At 53.1% G+C, this 23,063-nt stretch overlaps 11 protein-coding genes across 11 annotated transcripts; 7 read left to right on the top strand and 4 right to left on the bottom strand.

Annotated features, from left to right (window-relative positions):
- Positions 1–846: 846 nt before the first annotated feature.
- BO95DRAFT_355119 (putative BYS1 domain protein) lies at positions 847–1,329 on the top strand (the record flags this gene model as incomplete). The annotated part of the gene is made up of 1 exon (XM_025582234.1): positions 847–1,329. The coding sequence occupies one exon, from the start codon at positions 847–849 to the stop codon at positions 1,327–1,329; it is 483 nt and encodes a 160-aa protein (XP_025445875.1).
- A 109-nt stretch (positions 1,330–1,438) lies between these two features.
- On the bottom strand, positions 1,439–2,859 carry BO95DRAFT_439622 (putative proline racemase). Its single transcript, XM_025585772.1, has one exon. The coding sequence runs from the start codon at positions 2,675–2,677 to the stop codon at positions 1,475–1,477; it is 1,203 nt and encodes a 400-aa protein (XP_025445874.1). The 5' UTR covers positions 2,678–2,859; the 3' UTR covers positions 1,439–1,474.
- Positions 2,860–3,455: 596 nt separating this feature from the next.
- BO95DRAFT_439620 (a-pheromone processing metallopeptidase Ste23) lies at positions 3,456–7,526 on the top strand. The gene is made up of 2 exons (XM_025585771.1): positions 3,456–4,201; positions 4,268–7,526. The coding sequence occupies exons 1-2, from the start codon at positions 3,956–3,958 to the stop codon at positions 7,313–7,315; spliced, it is 3,294 nt and encodes a 1,097-aa protein (XP_025445873.1). The 5' UTR covers positions 3,456–3,955; the 3' UTR covers positions 7,316–7,526.
- A 181-nt stretch (positions 7,527–7,707) lies between these two features.
- On the top strand, positions 7,708–9,058 carry BO95DRAFT_439619 (cleavage and polyadenylation specificity factor subunit 5). The gene is made up of 4 exons (XM_025585770.1): positions 7,708–7,906; positions 7,973–8,224; positions 8,337–8,584; positions 8,663–9,058. The coding sequence occupies exons 1-4, from the start codon at positions 7,866–7,868 to the stop codon at positions 8,956–8,958; spliced, it is 837 nt and encodes a 278-aa protein (XP_025445872.1). The 5' UTR covers positions 7,708–7,865; the 3' UTR covers positions 8,959–9,058.
- Positions 9,059–11,228: 2,170 nt separating this feature from the next.
- BO95DRAFT_14328 (uncharacterized protein) lies at positions 11,229–12,044 on the bottom strand. The gene has a single exon (XM_025580594.1). The coding sequence runs from the start codon at positions 11,897–11,899 to the stop codon at positions 11,411–11,413; it is 489 nt and encodes a 162-aa protein (XP_025445871.1). The 5' UTR covers positions 11,900–12,044; the 3' UTR covers positions 11,229–11,410.
- A 31-nt stretch (positions 12,045–12,075) lies between these two features.
- On the top strand, positions 12,076–13,173 carry BO95DRAFT_428750 (lipase family protein; the record flags this gene model as incomplete). The annotated part of the gene is made up of 3 exons (XM_025584863.1): positions 12,076–12,154; positions 12,229–12,394; positions 12,471–13,173. 3 exons carry the CDS (start codon positions 12,076–12,078, stop codon positions 13,171–13,173), a joined length of 948 nt encoding a protein of 315 aa, XP_025445870.1.
- Positions 13,174–14,531: 1,358 nt separating this feature from the next.
- Positions 14,532–15,953, bottom strand: BO95DRAFT_428749 (uncharacterized protein; the record flags this gene model as incomplete). The annotated part of the gene is made up of 3 exons (XM_025584862.1): positions 14,532–15,419; positions 15,474–15,725; positions 15,873–15,953. The coding sequence occupies 3 exons, from the start codon at positions 15,951–15,953 to the stop codon at positions 14,532–14,534; spliced, it is 1,221 nt and encodes a 406-aa protein (XP_025445869.1).
- Positions 15,954–16,292: 339 nt separating this feature from the next.
- On the bottom strand, positions 16,293–16,752 carry BO95DRAFT_460374 (uncharacterized protein; the record flags this gene model as incomplete). The annotated part of the gene is made up of 4 exons (XM_025588730.1): positions 16,293–16,313; positions 16,402–16,434; positions 16,500–16,520; positions 16,591–16,752. 4 exons carry the CDS (start codon positions 16,750–16,752, stop codon positions 16,293–16,295), a joined length of 237 nt encoding a protein of 78 aa, XP_025445868.1.
- Positions 16,753–18,095: 1,343 nt separating this feature from the next.
- On the top strand, positions 18,096–18,816 carry BO95DRAFT_439614 (uncharacterized protein). The gene has a single exon (XM_025585769.1). It carries the CDS (start codon positions 18,126–18,128, stop codon positions 18,774–18,776), a length of 651 nt encoding a protein of 216 aa, XP_025445867.1. The 5' UTR covers positions 18,096–18,125; the 3' UTR covers positions 18,777–18,816.
- A 190-nt stretch (positions 18,817–19,006) lies between these two features.
- On the top strand, positions 19,007–20,949 carry BO95DRAFT_479578 (DUF3431 domain-containing protein). The gene is made up of 3 exons (XM_025590113.1): positions 19,007–19,771; positions 19,832–20,274; positions 20,330–20,949. The coding sequence occupies exons 1-3, from the start codon at positions 19,377–19,379 to the stop codon at positions 20,536–20,538; spliced, it is 1,047 nt and encodes a 348-aa protein (XP_025445866.1). The 5' UTR covers positions 19,007–19,376; the 3' UTR covers positions 20,539–20,949.
- Positions 20,950–21,128: 179 nt separating this feature from the next.
- Positions 21,129–22,082, top strand: BO95DRAFT_382295 (putative dephospho-CoA kinase; the record flags this gene model as incomplete). Its single annotated transcript, XM_025583388.1, has 1 exon — positions 21,129–22,082. A coding segment is annotated over exon 1 (834 nt), but the record flags the coding sequence as incomplete, so codon positions are not given.
- Between the last annotated feature and the right edge of the window lie 981 nt (positions 22,083–23,063).

The following is a 23,063-nucleotide window of genomic DNA, read 5'->3' as shown; positions in this document are numbered from 1 at the left end:
GATCTTGATCCATTTGTTGATGGATGGATGATGGAGTTGGAGGTGCGTGCGGGGTTCGGCTTGGTTGGTTTGGGTTGCGGGTGTGGCTGTGGCTTTTGTCTCTTTCTCCCGTTTTCTTGTTGTGAGTATATAGGGCGATCACATGGTCTTGTCTTGTTTTTGGTTTGGTTTCTTGGGAAGGGGAATGTATCTTGGGATAAGTGGTTTGGTGGTGGTGGTGGTGGTGGTGGTGGTGTTTGCATGTCAAGAATTTTCTGTTTCTATTTCCGTTTCTTCGCTGAAAATAGGATTGTGGAGAACCCTGGTTCGGGGGAAGTGTGAATGCTGTAGCATGTGGCACTGTCCTGTCTTTTTTAGATGGTGGTGGTGTGGTGTGGTTGATGTCTCTCGTGTGCATGCGAGTATACTACCTTAGCTAGTGGTAGAGTTATGTGGGTTTCCGCGTACAGGGCGTCTATTCGGTGCTTGGTACTTGGTACTTGGTACTTGGTATTTGGGTTGTGGGTGGAAGAGGACTTGGGGTGTGTACCGTACGTACCTATGGAGCTGGGCTTAGAGTGAGACATCGAGGTATGAGATGAGACATTTTAGGTAATTGCTTGAGGGGTTGGGCTTGGATGTTGATGTTGGTCTGGAGGAGAGGGAAATGTACAGCGATAGAGGCGATGTCACTTTAGCTTAACGAGGAGGATATCATGATGCTTATGCAAAAGGTATAAATACCACCCAGATGCTCGCTGGAGTCTTCAAAATAAGACTCAAATTCCAGCATTCAGCTTCACAATACCCTCAAGTCATCTCATCCAAGTATACCTAAGGTATCCATCCATCCATCCACCACCAAAAATGCACATCACCACCACCCTCCTCACCACAGCATCCGCCCTCCTCATCCTCCCCACCCTCACCGCCGCCGCCGGCAACGCCGTCGTCACCAACAACTGCAACACCCCGATCTACCTCTGGTCCGTCGGCGGCTCCGTCGGCCCCCGCCAGACCATCGCCCCCGGCGCCAGCTACACCGAGGCCCTCCACTACGACCCGGCCTCCGGCGGCGTTGCCCTCAAGATCACCAAGACCCCCGACGGCCTGTACGACGGCAGCCCCCAGCTGAACTACGCCTACACCCTCGACGGCGCCAAGACCTGGTACGACCTGTCCAGCGTTTTCGGGAATGCCTTCGCCGGCTCGGTTCTGAGTGTCAAGCCCAGCGATACGTCCTGCCCCAAGATCTGTTGGCCGAATGGGGTGAACCCGGGTGGCAGTCAGGTGAAGACTTGTCAGGCGGGAAGTAACGAGGTTTTGACGGTTTGCGCGGCTGCGTGTTAGGTTTAGTCTTTCGGGGATTGATTGGGGGAGGGAGAAAGGGGGGTAAGGGGACTGGTAGTTGAGCTTTGGTTGGGTTTGGCTAATGGAAGATGTGATTCAATGAGGGTTGATATTCAATAGCTTATGGAGAAGAACATGGTAATAGTCATGGTAATGGCGCCGCAGCTACTCCCTCCATCGTGAATCCAGTCCGGGACGTTCGGTCCTCTGCTTCCACCATGAACGAGGCGGCCCCGGTGTAGAATGCTCGGCCCTCGACTTGGACAACCACGGACGGTCGTCCCCCGGAAACGGATGACGGCGCGAGCTCCTCGACGATCTCCGCGCGGAATTCGTCCGTCTGGAAGTGATTCGACACGAGCGAGTTGTACGCCCAGCGCTGGCCGACGGCCCGGCGGCCCTTGGCGTGGGCCAGGGCCATGCGCGCCGTCACGCACGACCCCGTCGGCGACCGGTCGATCTGGTTGTCGGCGAAGTAGCAGAGGCCGGTCTCGGCGCCCGCGACGTCGCGCGGTCGGCTCCCGATGGTCGCGTCGACGATCATGACGGAGTAGAGGAACGAGAGCCGCGGGTCGTCCGGGTGCGTGACGGCGGCGACGATCTCCGGCCGGCGTTCGAGGTACGGTTTCAGCTGCTGCATGCAGCGGGTGGTGGCGTCGAGGTCGACGGTCGACAGGCCGCGGGTGAAGCCCAGTTCGGCCGCGTCGACAATGGCGTAGAAGGCGCCGCCGTAGCTGATGTCTAGGGTGATGGAGTCCCGCTGGGCGGGGAGTTCGGGCCACCGCGCGGCGGCGGGGATGGGAATGGTCAGTTGCAGGGCCGTGGCGTAGGCGGGCGTGGATAGGAAGGAGACGGGCCGCGTGGGGTCGGATCGCGTGCCCTCTGCGTTGGTGGGGACGGTGATGCTGACGACGCCGCAGGGGGCGTGCAGCCTCAGTTGGATGGTTTGGGTCGTGGCGTCGAAGGGGAGCTGGGCGCGCCGCGGGAAGACGTTGGCGTCGTGCGTGTCGACCAGGAACCGGCCCAGCGCCAGCGTCGCGTGCCCACACATGGTCGAGTAGCCCTCGTTGTGGATGAAGAGCACGCCCACGTCGGCCTCCCCCGTCGCCACCAGCTCCGTCGCCGGGCAGATGATCGCCCCGTACATGGCGGGATTCCCCCGCGGCTCCAGCATCAGTTGCTGGCGAATGTGGTCGTGTTGCTGGCGGGCTTGGTCTCGTTGGGCCAGCAGCGTGCCCGTCAGCTGGGGGTAGCCGGCGTAGATGATGCGGGTGGGCTCGCCGGTGGTGTGCATATCTATGCAGTGGATGGTGTTGGGGAGCTGGGTGAGCACCTGCGAGACGTCCATTTTGGCAGTAGTCTTCTCTGATTTGATTTGTAGTTGTAGTTGCTGTGATGTAAGGTAGTTCAAGCTACGTTACAAATGTATGGAGGTAGGTGGTCGATGAAAGAGGGTTGGGTAAACTGGGGTTGTTTGTAGATCTTATCGTGGGGATTGTAGTTTGGGGAGGGGAGGTTCCGTTCGGAGAGTAGATCCGGGGGCTGGCATCGGTTGGCGTTCCGAGTGGTGGCTCTACTTACTATAGCCAGTACTGAGGGTAAGTACCTAGCAGGTACCTACCTAGTAGTAAGTGTGTTTGCAACGGCAATTCCTTGTAGCGTAGCATCTCCGCGCCATGAGAAGTGTGGTCGTACAAGAAGCACGCCATTTCTCGAGTCAAGCTGAATACGAGACATTTTGCTGTCAGCTGCAAGGGCGTCGAGTGCCACTTGGCTGGGGAATCGGCGGTTTCGCGATGGTCTCGGCGCTGTTGCAGAGTGCCCTCATTTGGGACAGAAGCATGACGTGGAAGAACAAGAAGCACTCAGAGGAAGCCTTCTAGATCCACTCGCACCAAGACAGGAGTTTGAGCCAAGAGTGATTGGGCGATCATTCTCGAATGCTCGCTGATGTAGTAAAGTGCAACGACCACTTGCAGGGACACGTGCCCACTTAAGCCTCACCGCTCTCACCGCCTGAGTGTTGCCTCTCACCGCCAAAGCATGAATGCGTCTTACTGCCACTCCCTTCTTCCCTCTCTCTCTCTCTCTCTCTTGTCACTACTTCATCAATTAACAAACCTTACCTACTTTACATCTTCTCATTCTGGCGCATTGACTCTCTCAATTACGGGCCTGTCTTTGAAATCGGACCGGCTCGTGTTTTCTATTTCTCCCACCTCTCCCTAAATTCCTCTTCCTTAAATATTCCTTCCCTTCCTCTTTCCTCTTCCCCCACTCCCTCTCCCTCCCCCATCCTTAACAATACTTCACCCGGTACAGTAGCTGTTAGCGGCCGTTGCTCCTTGGACCACCTTCCTTGCACTGCATGCCTCCAAGGTCCTCTGCACCCTGCCGCTTGTGGAACCCTGGACATCCTCGATCTTTATCAACCCCAATTTATCGTTCGTTTTCCCGATCAGGCACCTTTGCGGCGGTAGCCCCTCATTCCTACCCCTCGCCACGCTTGTCCTCGCATTGCTGGGTCCGATCTTTTGCCTCCGGTGGACAGACTCATCGTCGCCCCTCCCTCCTTCACTCTTCCAAACCCGTCTCGCGTGCTCCGTTTGCCACTAGTCCGGTCACCATGGGTTCTACTAAGATGGGCACTGTCGAACGCATTGCGGAGGATCTGTTGAAGCCGGAGCTGGATGATCGCTCCTATCGCGTCATCCGCCTCCCTAATAAGCTCGAAGCTCTACTGGTCCACGACCCGGATACCGACAAGGCCAGTGCTGCCGTAAACGTCAATGTCGGCAATTTCTCAGACGCAGACGACATGCCGGGTATGGCTCACGCCGTTGAACATTTGTTGTTCATGGGCACCAAGAAGGTATGTGGTTGATTCCGGCGTCAGCATGCGGCCAGTCCGGCACTAACCTCGGCTGATGGCCCGCAGTACCCCTTAGAGAACGCATACAACCAATATTTGGCATCGAACTCTGGCATGTCCAACGCCTACACCGCTGCCACGGAGACCAACTACTTCTTTGAAGTGGCCGCCACGTCGCACTCTGGCGACGAGAAATCCGATGCGCCCACTTCGCCCTCGGCCACCCAAGCCAAAGGGCCCCTGCACGGGGCCCTGGATCGGTTCGCTCAGTTCTTCGTCGAACCGCTTTTCCTGGAGTCAACGCTGGATCGGGAGTTGAGGGCCGTGGACTCCGAGAACAAGAAGAACCTGCAGAGCGATATGTGGCGGTTGATGCAATTGAACAAGAGCCTTTCCAACCCCGCGCATCCCTACCACCACTTCTCAACTGGAAACCTGCAGACATTGAAGGAGGATCCGGAGAAACGCGGCCTTGAGGTTCGCAGTGAATTCATCAAGTTCTATGAGGCCCATTATTCAGCCAACCGGATGAAACTGGTTTTGCTGGGCCGGGAGTCCCTTGACGAGATGGAGGAGTGGGTCTCGGATCTGTTCTCGCACGTCCAGAACAAGGATCTTCCGCAAAATCGCTGGGATGACGTTCAGCCCTGGACGGCGGAGCATCTAGGAAAGCAGATCTTCGCCAAGCCGGTCATGGACATGCGGTCTCTGGACATTTACTTCCCTTTCATGGACGAGGAGCACTACTACGAGTCCCAGCCCAACCGTTACATTAGCCACCTGATCGGCCATGAGGGTCCCGGAAGTATCCTGGCTTACATCAAGGCCAAGGGTTGGGCCAACGGCTTGTCTGCTGGTCCTCTCCCCATCTGCCCTGGTGCGGCCTTTTTCACCATCAACGTCCGCTTGACCCCTGAGGGTTTGAATAACTACCGTGAAGTCGCGAGAGTCATCTTCGAGTATATCGCTATGATCAAGGAAGGTGAGCCTCAGCAGTGGATCTATGATGAGATGAAGAACTTGGCCGAGGTCGAGTTTCGCTTTAAACAAAAGACCCCCGCCAGTCGCTTCGCCAGCAACCTGAGCAGCAAGATGCAGAAGCCCCACCCTCGAGAGTGGCTGCTGAGCACCGGACTTCTCCGGAAGTACGACCCGGCTTTGATCAAGGAAGCCTTGTCCTACCTTCGGCCCGACAACTTCCGCATGCTCATTGTGGCTCAGGATTACCCCGGTGACTGGGATCAGAAGGAGAAGTGGTACGGCACGGAGCATAAGGTGGAGGATATTCCCCAGGACTTCATGGCCGACATCCGTAAGGCGTATGAGACCACTTCCGCGAACCGTCTGCCCGACCTGCACTTGCCTCACAAGAACGAATTTGTTCCGACTCGTCTCTCCGTCGAGAAGAAGGAAGTCTCAGAACCAGCCAAGACACCGAAGCTAATCCGGCATGACGACCACGTCCGTTTGTGGTACAAGAAGGATGACCGATTCTGGGTTCCCAAGGGCACCTTCAATATCTCACTCCGAAATCCTTTGGTGTGGGCTACTCCGGCCAACGTGGTCAAGGCCAGATTCTACTGCGAGTTGGTGCGCGATGCCCTCAACGAATACGCCTATGACGCTGAGTTGGCGGGCCTTGATTATTCCCTGGGTATTAGTATCTTTGGCTTGGACATCTCGGTGGGTGGATACAATGACAAGATGTCCGTGCTTTTGGAGAAGGTTCTTACGAGCATGCGTGATCTCGTTGTGAAGCCGGAACGCTTCAGCATCATCAAGGAGCGCCTGACCCGAGCCTATAAGAACGCCGAGTACCAACAACCCTACTACCAAGTGAGCGACTACACTCGCTACCTGACCGCAGAACGGTCCTGGCTCAATGAGCAGTATGCATCTGAGCTGCAACATATCGAAGTGGAAGACGTGGCTTGCTTCTTCCCTCAGATCCTCCGTCAGAACCACATCGAGGTGTTGGCGCACGGAAACCTGTACAAGGAGGATGCACTTCGTATGACCGACCTGGTGGAATCCACTTTGAAGAGTCGTACATTGCCCGAGTCGCAGTGGTACGTGAGGCGCAATGTCATCATCCCTCCTGGCTCCAACTATATCTATGAGCGAACGCTCAAAGATCCGGCCAACGTCAACAACGGTATCGAATATTTGTTGTACATCGGAGACATCAATGACGCGGTCTTGCGGGCCAAACTGCTGCTGTTCGCCCAGATGACTGATGAGCCTGCATTCGATCAGCTCCGGAGCAAGGAGCAATTGGGATATGTTGTCTGGAGCGGCGCCCGCTATTCTTCCACTACGATCGGTTATCGCGTCATTATCCAGAGTGAGCGCGTTGCTGGGTACCTTGAACACCGTATCGAGAACTTCTTGAGCATGTTCCAGAAGACGTTGGAGGAGATGCCGGAGAGTGACTTTGAAAGGCACAAGCGCAGTCTTATCAACCGGAGACTGGAAAAGCTCAAGAACCTGGGCTCAGAGACGAGTCGCTTCTGGTCCCACATTGGATCGGAGTACTTTGATTTCGTGCAGAATGAGGCGGATGCTGCCAATGTGCGGTCGTTGACCAAGTCAGACCTCATCCAGTTCTATAATCAGTTTATCAACCCTCAATCGTCCACGCGTGGCAAGCTGTCCATCCATCTCAAGGCACAAGCCACCGCTCTCGCGAGCACGCCCCAGCAGCAGAAGACCCAGCTCCTGACGCGTCTGCGCACGCTCTTGGAGAAAGCGCAATTGGCAGTCGATGCGGATCGCTTGGAGGCTGCATTCGCTGAAGTTGACGTGTCCAGCGGCGATGAACGTCTGATCGTGGACACAATGAAGACCGTCTTGGATGGAATGGGTCTTGCAGAGCAACAAACCAAGCAGGCCCTGGATTCGATGGCAAGCAGCGTTGGAGTAGAGCTGAAGCACATCGGCATTCAGCCCAAGAGGTTCGAAGGGCAGTCTGGCCAGACGGTCAATGGATTCGGCCAGGAGGCTATCACCTACATTACCAACGTTCCTGAGTACAAGGCCCGTCTCAACGTCAGCGCGGGCCCGAACCCTGTCACCGACATTAGCGAGTTCGAGGACTTTGATGCCAAGCTATAATTCGCACCCTCTGAATTTTAGATTCACCCACTTGCTACAACCTTCACTTCACTTATAATGATGATAGAAACTTTCTGCTGCCTTGTTGATATTGAGGCGTGATTCTGGAATGAGTACAGGACATCTTTGGGGACGCAGGATGAGGGGGTAGATAGAGTTGAAATCCATGGGATGTAGATTAGAGACATGATACATAATTGAAATATCTCGACCGAGCCCTGAAAGAAGACTTGAGGTAGATCATATATGATGATGTTGACGCCCCGTTGGGTTGTTTGCAACTGGGAAGTTAGGGTGGTCGGGGCGGTGGAATGTTTTCGCGGAGGGCAGCTCCGATGCCAATCGATTGATCGATCGAGCTGCGGCGGAGTTGATGCTCTCTCCGCCGGGCTGTGATCCACCTCGCGACCAGCACCAACAACAACAACCGACCTCCTACCATCCTTGTACCTGCCGTCACCCCCCCCTTCTTTCGTCACTCACTTACATCGCCTTGATTCATCCGGTTGAAGTTCAAAGACTCCCTATTTAGAAGGCGCATCTACCGACCATGTCGACCGCAACAGCGACGGCGATTCAGAGCTCTCGCCCGTACGTTCCAGACCTCCAGGGCCAGGCATGGACCAACAAATACTGACTCCTTTACTCTTTGACTAGTCCCATCGCTCCCAAAGACTTCTCCGCCCAGCAACCACAAACTATTCGTCTATATCCCCTCTCGAACTATACTTTCGGGACCAAGGAAACGCAACCCGAGGAAGATCCCTCCGTCCTGGCCCGCCTGAAACGCCTCGAAGAACACTATGAGAAGTATGGCATGAGACGGACCTGCGAGGGTGTTCTTGTGTGCCATGAGCATAACCACCCGCATGTGCTCATGCTGCAGATTGCGAACGCCTTCTTCAAGCTGTACGTATCCTTCCCGATCATGGAGTCTAGACACGCCGCAGTCACGACCGCGAGAACGACACAATTCATCCATCTAGAACAATCCAAGACTGACTCCTATGAACCGCGTTAGACCCGGAGATTACCTTCCCTTCGAAGACGACGAGGTCGAAGGGTTCAAGAAGCGGCTCAATGAGCGGCTTGCGCCCGTCGGATCGCAGTTCTCCGGCGAGGGGGTTAACGAGGACTGGGAGATCGGGGATACTCTGGCGCAGTGGTGGCGGCCCAACTTCGAGACGTTCATGTACCCATTCCTGCCCGGCCATGTGACTCGACCCAAGGAGTGCAAGAAGCTGTATTTCATTCAGCTGCCCAAGAAGAGTGAGTCTTTTAACCCTCAAGCCCAAATTTCATCTCATCTCATCGAGAGAACTGTGACTGAACCCGGCGGCAATGCAGAGGTCCTCTCCGTCCCGAAGAACATGAAGCTCCTCGCCGTGCCGTTGTTCGAATTGTACGATAACACTGCGCGGTACGGGCCGCAACTATCGGCGATCCCGCACCTGCTGTCCCGGTACAACTTCGAGTTTGTGGATGAGAACGATAACGTGGTGGCCGCGACGCCAGGCACACCTCTGCCGGAGGGCCATGCGCTCCGGACTAAAGTGCTGGCGGGCGACAGTGGTGATGGGCAGGACGAGGGGATGACGGATTACACTCCTGAGGGCGGGGAGAATGGCACGGTCGCTGCGTGAGAGTCGTTGGGATTTCCTTTCCGATGCTCAACCAAGGTGTGTCCTTTTGGGCCCCCGTCTGCTTCTTGTCCTTTCTTACAGGGATTTATGAGGATAGTGGGTAAGTGTGCTGTCCGTGGAGAGACATGCTTCCCCAGTCTGGAAACAACTCCGATGCTAGCAAGGGTTGGCAGTGCTGCATAGGCTGAGACTGACAATCCTGCAGGTAGATGCGAAGATTTTCTTTCCTCCTACCCTTTCCCCGCAGCTCAGCCTCGTGGGCTCCTTCCTTGCTTGATAGGTTTTTTTCTTGCTTTCTCTACGCTTCTCCTGTTGCCTGCTGCAAAAATAAAGATACGACGATGTTTCCCCATCTGGATGGCGTTTTCAAAGGAGCGAATATATTGTGATTGCGATTTTAATTTGATTTTTTTCTATGTCTACTTTCTCCTGTTGACGGGATCCGAAATATCTACACATACTTCCCTTCCAAGGTGGACAGTGCTCTGAATTCGTCGTACGACACAAATCTGGTTCCCTGGGTTGGGGTTTGACTTTCGGGAGATTCTCCGGAAATCCTTGTCTTGGACAGCTTCGCTACCTCGGCTCATGTCCTTGTGTGTGTGCCTGGAAGCCCTGGACAATCCGTTGACCGCTGCATCCCAAGAAAACTAGAGGAATGACCCCTGCCCTAGCCTGAACTCATTCCAGCCAACGTGGGAGTGGAGAGGAATAAAACGGAGCAGCCAGCTGACCAGCACAACAACCGCGTATAGACGACTATATCAAGCTCAACTATGGAGTAGTCTACAACAAGGTGAAAACTTTAAGGACTATGTATCTCCCATGAAACTCCGAAGATACTCCACCCCAACTCCCGGCCGGGCCCTAACGTAGGGGCAAGATACGTACTGTCAACTCCACTCGGAAATCATTCCCACCTCAATTGGGCTCAATTGAGCAGAGGAAGTACGTCGCACGGTATACGGTGGAGAAAACTACATCGTATCGAATGCCGACCGAGTCCATCCGCGCCCTGTGGGGGTAAATAAACGCATAGGCTGAAAGTACACTGAATCGGGGTTGGCAGTATTGCTGGTATCTTCATCCCTGCTGGGAATTAATCTCGCCGACCAAAAACGGGTGTAGTCTAGTATACCGTTGTCTGCCTTAGCGCAGAAGCTATAGTGCAAGTGCAAGTGCAAGTGCAAGTATACGGTGTTTGTTATCCTGCACGGGATTTACTTTTCGGTCTTTCCCCACAACACCCTCTCCCCCCCCGCAAGCTGTTCTAGTGTCTGAGCCAACGGGAATGGCTGTTTAATTTACAGGTTGTGGATTGGGAGTACGTGGTGGTCGTGGATGTGGGTAGAACGACGAAGTAGACTAAAGTGTCCGGCACATGATTTTAGGTAGTATAGTCTAGTCTAGTATCCTTAAAAGAGATGCCGAGGGAAGAGGGGCTGGCTGGGGCTGCAGCCTGTAGGTTAATGCAGAAAGAATATGGGGTAGGCGTTCGAACGGGATTAAAATGAGGGGGAATCGGGGCGGGGGACACGGGGTGAAGAATTGTGATGTCATTTCTTTTGGGGGGGGAGTATACTATCACTTTAACTTTGGATAAGCATACAGTAGTTTTGTCAAAAACTGTAGAGGTTGGGGTTCTTCGATTCTGGGGTTGAAACTGGAGGAGAGGAGAGGTATTGTAGGAGGGAAGAAGGTTGATTGTTTCTCCCAAGAGTACTCCGTATACACTAAGCTACGGACTGGGATTAGCTAGGACAAAGGAACAACAGGTCTCAGTCCAAGAACTACAGCGTCTAGAAGAAAGGAAAGGATCTTCGCTCTTCTTCTGAGACAGACACACCTCTTGTGCTTTTTGTTTGTTCGGTGCATCCCTCCCTCCCATCGGAAGGATCAGATTCCCTGAGGCTCCGTCCGCTTCGGACCTTGAACTACGACTTGGTTGACGGACACCTGAAGCATGTGAAATCGGGTCTGCGAATTGGGTTCCATGCCAGTCACGGTGGTTTAGGGAGCTGTACTATACATACCTACAGTCCAGCGGACAATGAGTGGTTGCTTCGCAATCGGCCTGAGCGTGATCATTTCTCTGGCCGGGGACGAATGACGGCCGCCGTGTTCCTGGTTTTTCTTGTTTGCTTGCGAGTGCGTGCGTGCGTGCGTGCCAGCCCGCGCGCTTACGCCTCAGCTGCCCTTGTAGTCTTTAGGTATACCTTGCCTATGGGTTGAGGGCTGATGTACACTCTCGCTATTCCGTCGGTTGATGCTCTCTTCTCGGCGAGGTCTTCGTTCCGTTTTTCTTGCCCTCTCTCAGCCTGTCTATGGATCTCATCCGGATCCAGTTACCATCCGCGTGCCCCCGAATCCAGAGAGACTCGCCCACTTGTTCACTCTATTATACTTTAGCATGTAGAGCTTTAGCCCACTGTGGTTTTAATCTTATGAGGAATCATTGGATGCTGAGGTGGCCCGGAGAAAGTGGACTGATGATGGTCTCTACGTTTACCGCGGTGGATATCCTTCGTTGTGGGGGTGGTGGAGCCTGGCATTCCAGAACACAACGGAGTCCGCGCAGGAGTCCCTCCTTTCTATGCCTTTGACGCTGACGCCGAGGTGTCCGGGGCCAAGTACTCGTTTCTTCCGGAGGGATGCGTCTCTCTCTCTCTGGAGCTAGGATAGGGAGGTGGAGCCAACCACCGGGTAGGGATAGAGGGTGTTCGTGATGTGCTTGGGGGTGACTGTTGTTTTTTTCCCCTACCCCGCTCATTCTGTCTCTTCTCTGCGGAATGCTGGGGGCCTTCATTGGCGTTCTGATTGAAGAGCTGATGGAGGGGTTTTTTCTTTTTTCTTTTTTCCTTTTTGCGCTTCTTGGCCTCGGCGTGAAGAAAGGGGGAGGGGCCGAATTGGCACGGAGTGCTAACTGTATATAAAGAGTCATGGGGCGAGAGGGATGAGAGAGTCTCGTTTCGTTCTGTGCTCTGGATGTGCCGGTGTTGGTGAAGCGTCTGCGTCTGCCGATATTCCAGTGCCATTGACGCTGCTCCTTGCTTGTTCGTTTTGGTTATCGACCTGATCTGAATTGATTGTATTGTATATATACTCCAAACCGCAAGTATGGTATATATTACTCGGTTGGGCGGAGTGGTGGCCGCTCTTGCGGCCTTGGTTGTGGCTGCTCCGGTCGATATTCGAGGTGAGTGTATACCTGGGATCAATTGCAAGATAGGTGATGGAAGAGAAGAAAGTGCTGATGAAGTCGAACTGCAGATGTCTCGACCACTGTCTACACGCAGCTGGATCTGTTCGCGCAGTACTCCGCCGCGGCATACTGCTCGACCAACCTCGATTCCCCGAATACGAGCGTGACTTGCACGAACGGACTTTGTCCGTTACTCGCAGCCGCCACGACCAAGAGCCTGGCTGAGTTCGAGGCGTATGTTTCTGCCTGCCTGGATGTGACGCGCGGATGTGTGGAATAGAATTGGACTGACTGAATTGCGCACGTGTAGATCCGATTCCTACGGCGATACAGCGGGATTCCTCGTGGTTGACTCCACCAACAAGAAACTGGTGGTGTCGTTCCGCGGAAGCAGCTCGATCGAGAACTGGATAGCCAATTTGGACTTTATCTTCACGGATGCCAGCGCGGTCTGCAGTGGCTGCCAGGTTCACCAGGGCTTCTGGAAGGCCTGGAGCTCCGTCGCAGACACCCTAACAGCGGAGATCGCGTCTGCGGTCACTGCGTACCCCGGCTATAGCCTGGTTTTCACGGGGCATAGTCTGGGGGGCGCGTTGGCGACCATTGGCGCGACGGTGCTGCGGAATGCGGGATACTCCGTTCAACTGGTGGGTTTCTTCATGCGGCAGGAGCTGGTGACAAGAAACGTTCTGTTGCTGACGAAAGGACAGTATTCCTACGGAGCTCCACGAGTGGGCAACACGGCGCTGGCCAACTATATCACGAGCAAAGGCTCTGGCTCGAATTTCCGAGTGACTCACCTCAACGACGTCGTGCCTAGGCTTCCACCCAGGTTGCTTGGTTATAGTCACCCGAGCCCGGAATACTGGATCACCAGCGGAACTGGCGCTGCAGTGACCTCGTCGGATATTGATATCATCCAGGGTGTTGACTCTTCTGCTGGCAACGCGGGGGAGAATATCACGAGCGTGCTGGCGCACCTGTGGTACTTCATCAGTATTGGCACTTGTTGATCGTTGTATATATGTGAGGTATGAAAATATGTGGGTATATAGGGGAATGAGTATATATGATGCATGAGGTATGCGACACGAAGCTACTCAAGATAGCCTTTTGATAACAATTCCTTGGTTTCTCGATGTTGTTGGACGTGTGGTTGATGATGTAGAGGATTGGCTTGAGGTGGTGGGAAGTAAAATATGTGCGTCACGTGGTTAGACCACTTGGGACCGCTAACACATGTCATGTCTGTTTGTCTGGGACGTTATAGTGTTTGTTGAAGAAGGACGAAGGTGTTGATGCCCTCGGTCAAGAGGTACTAACACTACACATACTCTGGTGTGTTGGTGAATGAAAGTCATCACAGGCACGATTGCTTGAGCAAATACAGCGAAAAGGCTCCTCTTGAATTTTCTGAAGGGTTACAGTTGGACAGACGAATCCCGGACTCTTTTTCGATATCAGAAAATGTTAATTGATACGTACTCGAGTTGGTGGATCTACAGAGTGAGTGTCGCGGGAAAGACATAATCATATACGGAGTATATATAAAATACTAAAAACTTGAATATATACCTGTTGTGCTCCTATCCAATGCCTGAAATAATGAATATGGTTATTAGAGCCGACAGACGACGCAATGCAGCACGTCTACAAGCATTTCCAACAGTCCTATTTCTTCTCTCAACATGACAACCCAATTCAAGACCAAAGGTAGGGGGAGAGAGGTATTCTGGCAGGTTTCAAGAGTCAAGAAGACCGATCAATTGCATCAGCACGTCTATACACTCGAATAACAAGAGAGTCAGGGAAGTACACTTATAAAATTAAGGCTAACTGCCATATAATTTCCAAGGGAACCATATCCATATGGACTCCACTGCCTCCCGATCTACTACCACCCCGATCCTTGATCTTGTTCTCATCAACGATTTGCAACTATCACAGCCGACACTGCACCGAAATAGTATGGCTTCCATTTGCTGCGCCCAGAACACTCTTTCGGCGCGTTGAGTGTTCTAGGAAATGCTTTCTCGCTCGCCCCTCGCGGGCGTCCTCTTACGCCGTAAGTTGTTTCCTCTGCTGATTATTTGGTAGAATGCAGACTCCAGAACCCCGACCGTGAGGCTAGACTCTTGTTAATCTGTATGGAGAGACTGTACTTATTTCGTCGAACTTCTAGGACATTGGGACACGGTGGATCCCGTTTACTCTAAGCCCCAGAGCATTGATTAGCCGAGGATCTTTCTGACCATTCCAGAAAGGTTTTTGGTTATTGACGTCCTCTGCGCCTCCCGATCCTCTGCCATCGGGAGAAGGATAGATAGTATCCAGATCAGTATCGCTTTAGAAATAGGTGACTGATCTTAACCTACTTGAGTCCGTCGATGGCTAGATCGAATGCAGGCTGGCTTGGCCCATCTTGCATATGTGCCTCTGAAAACCCGCTGAGCTCGGTAGCCACCGCCAAATCACCGTTTGAATTGGAGACGAGAAATTCGTTTCCTTCTGAGCCCCTGTCAAATGAATAGTGGTCGAGATTTTGCTCGCCATCTAGGCGCACCTGATGCTTTCTCTTTAAGGGGAAAGCGACTCGAAATAGATTCTTAACAGGAATATCCGGGCCATATGAACGGAGCGATGAGCCCCCGAAGTCTTGAATGTTTTTTGGGTCACCCATGCAAGCACGTATTGTAGCGTCGTATGACGAAACTCTGCCAGGTAAAAGAAATCGTATGGTTATCATAAGCATGACACGGTACTTGGCTCGAGGGATATCCTTCACAAGAAAGCAATACATTTGGCGCTTGGATGAGATAAGATGACCTGTCATGCATGAAGGGTTGAACCCTGGTTCTGGTAACGGACCTGTGGTCTGCGAGGTAAGGATTGGGCCGCGGGCAGTAAAGACTTTGTGTACATGCCCTCTCATCTCAGTTGCTGGCTGATGGCAGTGCATGTGTAGACAAATATCCAAACAGACCAGACAGTGGATCCACTTGGCATCAGCGATTGACTGCCCGCAAAAATCACACGTCGGATTTACAGGCATCGGTATGACCGAAGTGAAACTTAATGGGCACACGATGGTGTGTGGTAAAGATGCCCTCTCTCCAATCTGCTCTCTGTGAGTGCTAGGTTGATTCAAAGATGCTGTCATATAAGGGAAGTTGCCCCGGTTGAACACAGGGCTAAAAGGCCCCATCGGACGCAGTTCTTGAAATTGCATTTGAGCTTCATTTGGCGCCAAAACAGGAGACTATGAAGAAAGTAGTTCCTGGAAAGACCGAGGTCCTTGAGAGGACAGTGAAACTTGATCTGGTGCCAAGTTTAGTGATATTAACGAACAAGATAGCTCTTGGGAGGACTGGGGTCTTTCGAATGTTCGAGGAGCTCCACCCGGCGCCAGATCGAGAGAGTTCATGTGAGAGGGCAAATAGCTGAAAGGCTCTTTCGACTGTGGTATATCTGTAGGAGGTGGAAGCATGTTGGTAGAGCTTGTGAGTTTGGAATTGCTTGCGAACACATCTGACCCTGATTTTGAATCATATCGATCGCCAAAAACCTGTTGAAGAAATCGTTCGTTCTGCATGTCCCTCGAAGATGAGGCAGGCCGTGTGCTTGGGAACGACCCTGAGGTGCCTTGCAGAGCTTCTTGAATGCATTAAACCACGTCAAAGTAACAATAAATCTGGCTTCTTATGATCTTCACCATAGAAGAATGATTTCCTTGTACTTCATGTACACTCTCTATTGACGGAAGCTTCAGGACGGCCGAATCATAAGACACCATTTTGACTGGGGCACCCTCCCGAACTCATTTCCGGGCCTCATTCTGATTCTGGTTACTTGGCAGGTCCATGAACTTCTGAGTCGTAATTCGAAACTCACCTCAACCAGTTCTTGTTTCCTGGTTTTCATAGAATGTGTGTATTGAAAAGTGGGTCAAGACAGTCGCTTTGCAAAGGGCCGCGTCTAGTTTACGTAGAGTTGGCGAACCTGGCTTGAGCTGATCAACAATGGTTGAAGATGGCTGTCCTTTGACCATAGTTTGAAGAGACTCATGGACTAGTCCATGATGCGGAACCCCGAAGAACAGCACAGATCGAATGGAAAATTGGCTGCGCTGCGATTAATCTAGCTTGGCGATAAACTGTTAAAGAAATGGAAGAGTCAGTCAGAGCGAGAAAGACAGCCCAAGCACGCGCAGCGCATGATATGTTGAAACATTGGGAGCAAACCTCCTTGATGACCAAGCCACCTAGATTATGGCCCTGTGTGACGCCTCGTTGTGTCAGAAGCCTCAGATTTCTCCAACTCGCGGGTCAAATGGACTGACAATTGGAATAAGTGGACGTTTCTGGCACTCCAGCGGGTGTCAGTATGAATGCATGTAGTGCACGACGAGAGAGTACAATCCAGTCACTTACGGCCCCGAAGCGGCGAAATGACAATAGCCGCTGTCGAAAGGTCTCCGCATGATCCTCAAGAATACTTGTGGCCTGAGTGGCTCCTTGCACTTGGGCGGAATATCCATAAATCATCACCCGCACTGCAGGGAGATGTTGAGGAAGGAGGTCCCGCAGCCACATCTTGCCATCTTCATGCCTCCACGAGCCGAATGCATGCCCTGCTAAGCCCGTGACAACAATGACGCTAGTCTCCGTAGAGTAAGACTCTTTGTGTCAATTGGCTGCTGTACACCAACCTCGTGTATTATCTATGGAGACTTACTCTGCAACACATTCACCCCTAAGGTGATTCAATGGAGTGTACCCGAGTTAATCCTTCCCAAGAACAAGATCAGTATTTTCAGGATCGCTCAGCATCGGCTTTCGAGCCTCTTGGGAATAGAAATCAATCGTTGCTGTCATTGTATTTGATTGGCCGGGTCCTCCACCATAATTCATGACATCTGGAACGAGGCTTTTGATGCTCAGGAGCTCTCTGTCTTCGGGAGAAAAAGCCTCGCTCAACCTGTCTGCTGTCCAATTCTGTGGAATCTGCTCAACTCGGTACGTCATACGGAATCGCTTGCACTCTGACATGGTAGCAGGGGCTATATTTTATGAAGGGGCTTCGAAGGACAAAGTGGCGGTTCAAAGGCCATGGAAGATATTCAGAGCGAGAGAACGTCAGCAGGCATCTTAAGGCACTGATGTCCATCTAAGTGGACCCACCCGCAAGTGGTAAACGATGCATGGGTCCACGGTCTGTAACCATACAAAAGTACCATACATTGGTGCGTCTTTTGGACAAATGACAGCTTCCCGCCCACATCTCCATCTCATATGGCCCATATTTCTGGCCTAGGACCGCTGCAAGTTCATCACAGACACCTGTTCTGTCACATGTGGGGGCCCTCCACCTCGTCGACTTTTCTACTTGATCTACGAAATACTCCCGTACTGAATGTGTGTTTATTTATCCGTGTATACTCCTCAGGTACGAAGTTTTCTAGGGCTTCATGTTCAGATTCCTCATTATCTGAATTCCTGCGCTTGATAGCCAGGGCTACTCTCGAATTAGTACCTTGGTGGCGGAGATCGCTTGCTCAAGAAAGGAGCTTCTAAGCCAAGCCACTTACCAATGGAATACAAACACACGGTGGGTTCCAAAGGCCTCTTTGAGCTCCGGGTGGTAAGGATTCTGCAAAACCATTGACTGACCATGATGTTGAAAGCTATCCCCGCCTTTTTCTCAAACCATCTCATCGGACCTAGCTGGCGAAGACAAGGCGTGGAATATCGTCTTACCGGCAACAAGTCACGGACGAAGCCATTGCATCGCTCGAACCTCTGATCACGATGTGAGTTCGTTCGTGTTGGCCGATTTGGATGTCTCGCGCTTGAACGCGATGCATTCACATCTGTGATACGCGGGTCGGGCACGCTGCTGTCGAGCGCTGCATCGACAGCGGATGATTGACCGACAGATTGTGATCACCGAACAGGCCGATCTCCACATGGTCCGGTATGAGTCGCGGATTTTCCTCAAACCCGTACCACGCTATCTCCTGGACGACCAATTCTGGGACCGCCACATTCGGCACGAAGCGCTCCACTCGGCTGCCTCGGGCTCCCTTCTTTCCTATACGTGGTTGATCAGTCATCCGAGTGATCTGCAAATTGCACATGAGCTGAAACTGATTCCAGCCACGGTCAGGTGGCAAGCATGGACGGTCTTCGTGGAAGATCTCCTTTCCCACGTTGACTTCAAGGGCTATGCCAATGTCAACAAGCGCTATCGCTATGGCGAGCTTCGCCTGTTTCGCTTGAGCACCATCTATCGATTGACCCACCTCTCCCTCGAGAGCCTCCTTGGAGGCTATCTGTCCATGTACGACCAGTATGCCGTCTTCTTTAGAGAGAAACTCGCGTGGTCCCTCGTGGCGTTCTTATATGTGAGCACGTTGCTTGCCGCTTTCCAGCTCTGCTTGGCCACCGACCAATTCCAAGGGAATCAGAATATGCAGAACGCATCTGTGGTTTTTGGTGTCTTCTCGATTTTCTTACCCGCTGTGGTGGCAGGGCTGGCCTGTGTGGCTTTTGTGTTGATATACATTCTGCATTTCATGCAAGCGGTCGAATTTGGAAAGAGACGGAGGGATCCATGATCTTGATAGATGATCAAAGCATACTGTCTGTACTTTAGTGTATACAACTGCTTGTAGTAGTAGTTATATGTTGATGGGCTGGAAGTAGGGCTGAGCCGACCAAACCAGACCCGGTGCGGACTCGGCCAATTATTCTACCGATTACTGCCAAGCAGCATTGCTGATGGAGTTTACCACGGAGAGGGAGCACAATGTCTCCAATAGTGAAACCACCATGTGGCTTGACACCACCTCCTCTTCTTCTAGGCAACATAAGCTGCCAGCTGTCGCCAACTCGCTTCTTCCTTGAACCTCAACTACCTTAAGGACAACGCAATTCCTCATCACTTTGAAAGTGCCATCTACAACCGCAAACTCCTCACATCCACCGCTGCGCATTCCCATAAACCCCCGGAGCTCCACTAAACCGAGTTGTTGCCCGCTCCGCAACACACCGACCCGACAGCTCAGCGATCGGCCTTCGCGCAGCCATGCTTTTTGCGCATTGAAACGTCACTTACTCGGATATTTAATCGCTGCTTGCGACCATAGAGAATACCGGCATATGCTCCTGTATCCCGTCCGCTGTGTGTCACCTCTACGCTGCCGCCGGTCGCAACCATGTTGTTCTTCGGCAGCGGAGTCTCAAGCCCGCGCCGCCGCAGCCAAGAAAAGGCCATCCTTTGCACCATCCTGATTATTTACGCGCTATACTTCCTCTTCTTCTCCAAAAGCTCCGATCATGCACATATAGATACATCGGCCCACGATGCGGTGTCAAAAGGCGGACCGTACCGCGATTCGCGCTCCGGGCAGGCTGCGCCGTCTGCATCGGCCGCGCGAGTGTCTAAAACCCTTGACAGGGAGATGGTGGTGGCCAGCATGAAAAATGACGATGTTTCATGGCTGTACCAGTATTTCCCTGAATGGCACAAGAGCATCTATGTCGTAGACGACAAAAAGGCGCATCTGACAGTCAAGCTGAACAAGGGCCGGGAGTCCATGGTCTATCTAACGTGGGTCTTGTGAATCGTTCAGGATGGTGTGAAGCTGGTGCTAATAGGAGTTTTCTCCAGATACATCATTGACAACTACGACAGCCTTCCCGATTCGATCCTCTTCATCCACCCTCAGAGATACCAATGGCATAATGACGATCCCTATTACGACGGGGTGCCGGTCCTCCGCAATTTCCAGCTTCCCTACCTGCAGAAACAAGGCTACGTTAACTTACGCTGTGCCTGGATCCTCGGCTGCCCGGCGGAGATCCACCCGTACACCGATTCGCATCGAGATGACGTCCATGTCGGAGAGTATTTCAAGAACGGATTCAAGGAGCTCTTTCCCGGGGAGGAGGTGCCGGAAGAAGTGGGGGTCTCGTGCTGCGCGCAGTTTGCAGTCACCAGCTGGAAGATCAGACAACGGCCCAAGAAGGACTATGAACGATTCAGGAAGTGGTTGACGGAGACCAAACTCCCAGATGATCTCAGCGGACGTATCATGGAGTACTCATGGCACAGTATGTTGACCCTCTGCCATTAGTGGCTATATGCAGGAGACTAACATGCAGGCAGTGATCTTTGGCAAAGGACCTGTCCATTGCCCGACGGCTGAAGAATGCTACTGCAGGGTATTTGGCTTGTGTAACCTGGTTTGCCCTACCGAGGGAGAGTGCGCTGGCCGCTATGTTCTCCCGCCATACTCATCTCTACCTGAAGGATGGCCGTACATCGGATGGAAGGGCCAGAAACAAGACCCCAGCAAGGGGCTACCTGAGACATAGGCGTACTAAGTCCAGTGTGATCGTCAGGGAAATTATGCCAAGCAATTACGTCTCGATCTGTGGTCAGCCTGAGTATACACATGTCGGTGTCGACTACATTGAGCAACAGACCGGCCTGTCTGATTGAGACGGGCCATCAAGCCCCGGTTGGAAGAGCGATGGCCCGGCGATTTCTGCCGTCCGTGGCATCAATCGCCCTCTCTCCATCTATGAATGGGGGAGGACAACCCCCCCAAAGATGCCATCTCTGTACATATATCATACCATAATTGGGATCCGACTTTTTGTCAGCTCGCGTTGGAAGTGCCAGTATAGGGACTAAGCCATAACCCGCGCTGACTGATGAGGTGTGGTGATGGTGATGCGATGATGTCAAATGTTCTTATATGAATGAAAAGTACCCACTCTGATAATACATTCAGCGTTTAGTTCCTTCAAGTTTCCAAAATGTAACCTTACAGCCTGAAACCCTGTTTTGTTCATACAGGGTAGAACCTCCCCCCACCAAATCTACAGCAGCCGAGGCAGCGCGGCGGAACCGGGAGCTTTCCCCGCGCGAGCGCAAGTCCCCGAAACAACAAATCCTCCCCTCCTCCAAGGCTCAAACAACCACCACCTCCTACCTAGTTACCTTCCACCTCAACCACTCGACCCAACCAACAATCACCAAACCCCAACACCACAAACCCCCCACAGACCGCAAAACAAAGATGTTGATAATCGGTCTGACCGGCTCCATCGCCACCGGCAAATCGACCGTCTCCTCGCTCCTCTCCTCCCCGCCTTACTCCCTGCCCATCATCGACACGGACCTACTGGCCCGCAAAGTCGTCGAACCAGGCACGGAAGGCTACAAAGCCATCGTCAACTACTTCGGCCCGACGACCCCGGACCTCCTTCTCCCGCCGTCCCCAGACTCCTCATCCTCCTCATCCCCCAATGACACCCTCCCCCCCACAAGCGAAAGCGCCCCCCGCCCACTCAACCGCCTCGCCCTAGGCCGCCGCGTCTTCGGCACAACCGAGGACCGCAAACGCGACCGCATGATCCTCAACAAGATCGTGCACCCGCTCGTCCGCCGCGAGGTCTACAAGGCGCTCGCGTACTACTACGTGCGGGGCCACTGGGCCGTCGTCCTCGACGTGCCGCTGCTGTTCGAGAGCGGGATGGATCTGATCTGCGGCACGGTCGTGGTGGTGGGCGTGCGCGACCCGGCCGTGCAGATGCAGCGGCTCCGCGCTCGCGACCCGCATTTGTCGGTGGAGGAGGCCGAGAATCGCGTCCGGAGTCAGGGCGATGTCGTCTCCAAGGCGGCGCGCGCGGAGTGGAGGGGCCAGCGCAGGGGGCTGGTGGTGTGGAATGATGGCGACAAGAAGCAGTTGGAGGGGGAGGTTCGGCGCGCGTTGGACGTGGTGCAGGCGTCCAGTCCTAGGTGGTGGGCTTGGGTGCTCTTGGTGCTGCCGCCGGTTGGGGTCGTGGCGGCGGTGTGGAATCTTGGGGTGAACTTTTGGGGGAGGAGGGGGTGGGAGGCCGGGGAGAGGGAGAGGGAGAGGGAGAGGGTTAGGGCGAAGATTTGATGGGCTGGTTGGTTGAGGGGGCAGGGGGCTCTGGTGTTGGTTTTGCTAATGTGAAGGCTTTCTCGGCGTTGGGGGTTACTGTGAGTATGGTGCTAGACTTTCGGTCGATGCTTTTGTGGATGTATTGTTGGGCTTGGGTTTGTGTTTTGGTAACGAATTATTTAGTTCTCAACTGTTTGGAAACCTGCGAGATGAGTTACTACCTGCCAGGTGGTATAGTTCAGTTGCTGCATTTGAGGTGATGGCCTGGCTTAGATGCTGGTTCACTTTGCCATGTGATTTCCACATCAGGCAGGTTGGGACTACGCCGTCCTCATATCCCGATCACTACTTGAACTCCAAGCCATCAATGCCGCAGAAATTATCGAGTGTTGGCTTTTGTCGTCAGGTATGTATATTTGAAAGCAGCTAATTGAAGCAGAGTTTCTAGATTCTCATGGCTCTCCAGACTGACGGCATCCAGAACAGAACGCCGTGTTTCACTTTCTATGCTCGCTGCGAACCATATGGGACTCTGCGGCTTGACCCCGGATTACGAAAGCTGGGTGGAGTCCAGGAACGGCCGGCTGCGAAGTCTGCGACGTCAACAAGATCCCACAGCTACCAGGGTCCTTCTGCCGCCAGGATATGTGATCCAGTGTGTTCGCGAAGCGGAAGAATCGTCCAGTCACTCATCAGTTCAAGAACGAGGTTGGAACATATCCATTGATGAGAAAGAGCCGCCTTCTGACTTGTAAAGACATACCAGTCGCATCAGATCCTGCTAGAGCGAAGACCAACCTCCATATCGAGATCCAGAAAACTCCTCGCCCAGACGAACGCCACGAAGAGGCTGCGCCAAAATCCCAATCAAAGTGCCACCTTGAAGCACCACGGATCCTCACTCTTGAAAGAATGCCTAATGGACTATATAAAGTGCGCAGACCCCACCACTCCAACGAATCGAGC

The sequence above is a fragment of the Aspergillus brunneoviolaceus genome, assembly GCF_003184695.1.
Source record: "Aspergillus brunneoviolaceus CBS 621.78 unplaced genomic scaffold BO95scaffold_10, whole genome shotgun sequence".
Taxonomy (NCBI): Eukaryota; Fungi; Ascomycota; class Eurotiomycetes; order Eurotiales; family Aspergillaceae; genus Aspergillus; species Aspergillus brunneoviolaceus.
Note: the sequence above shows the minus strand (reverse complement) of the source record. Positions and strands in the feature narration are given on the sequence as shown.

Bases quoted from the DNA above. Each gene is read 5' to 3' on its own strand.
- BO95DRAFT_439614 (XM_025585769.1), top strand. From the start codon at position 18,126: ATGGTCCGGTATGAGTCGCGGATTTTCCTCAAACCCGTACCACGCTAT.
- BO95DRAFT_439622 (XM_025585772.1), bottom strand. From the start codon at position 2,677: ATGGACGTCTCGCAGGTGCTCACCCAGCTCCCCAACACCATCCACTGC.
- BO95DRAFT_14328 (XM_025580594.1), bottom strand. From the start codon at position 11,899: ATGACTCTTTATATACAGTTAGCACTCCGTGCCAATTCGGCCCCTCCC.
- BO95DRAFT_479578 (XM_025590113.1), top strand. From the start codon at position 19,377: ATGTTGTTCTTCGGCAGCGGAGTCTCAAGCCCGCGCCGCCGCAGCCAA. The intron at 19,772-19,831 runs GTGGGTCTTGTG...AGTTTTCTCCAG, and splicing joins GAGTCCATGGTCTATCTAAC to ATACATCATTGACAACTACG. The intron at 20,275-20,329 runs GTATGTTGACCC...ACATGCAGGCAG, and splicing joins CATGGAGTACTCATGGCACA to TGATCTTTGGCAAAGGACCT.
- BO95DRAFT_439620 (XM_025585771.1), top strand. From the start codon at position 3,956: ATGGGTTCTACTAAGATGGGCACTGTCGAACGCATTGCGGAGGATCTG. The intron at 4,202-4,267 runs GTATGTGGTTGA...GATGGCCCGCAG, and splicing joins TGTTCATGGGCACCAAGAAG to TACCCCTTAGAGAACGCATA.
- BO95DRAFT_439619 (XM_025585770.1), top strand. From the start codon at position 7,866: ATGTCGACCGCAACAGCGACGGCGATTCAGAGCTCTCGCCC. The intron at 7,907-7,972 runs GTACGTTCCAGA...CTCTTTGACTAG, and splicing joins GCGATTCAGAGCTCTCGCCC to TCCCATCGCTCCCAAAGACT. The intron at 8,585-8,662 runs GTGAGTCTTTTA...GCGGCAATGCAG, and splicing joins CATTCAGCTGCCCAAGAAGA to AGGTCCTCTCCGTCCCGAAG.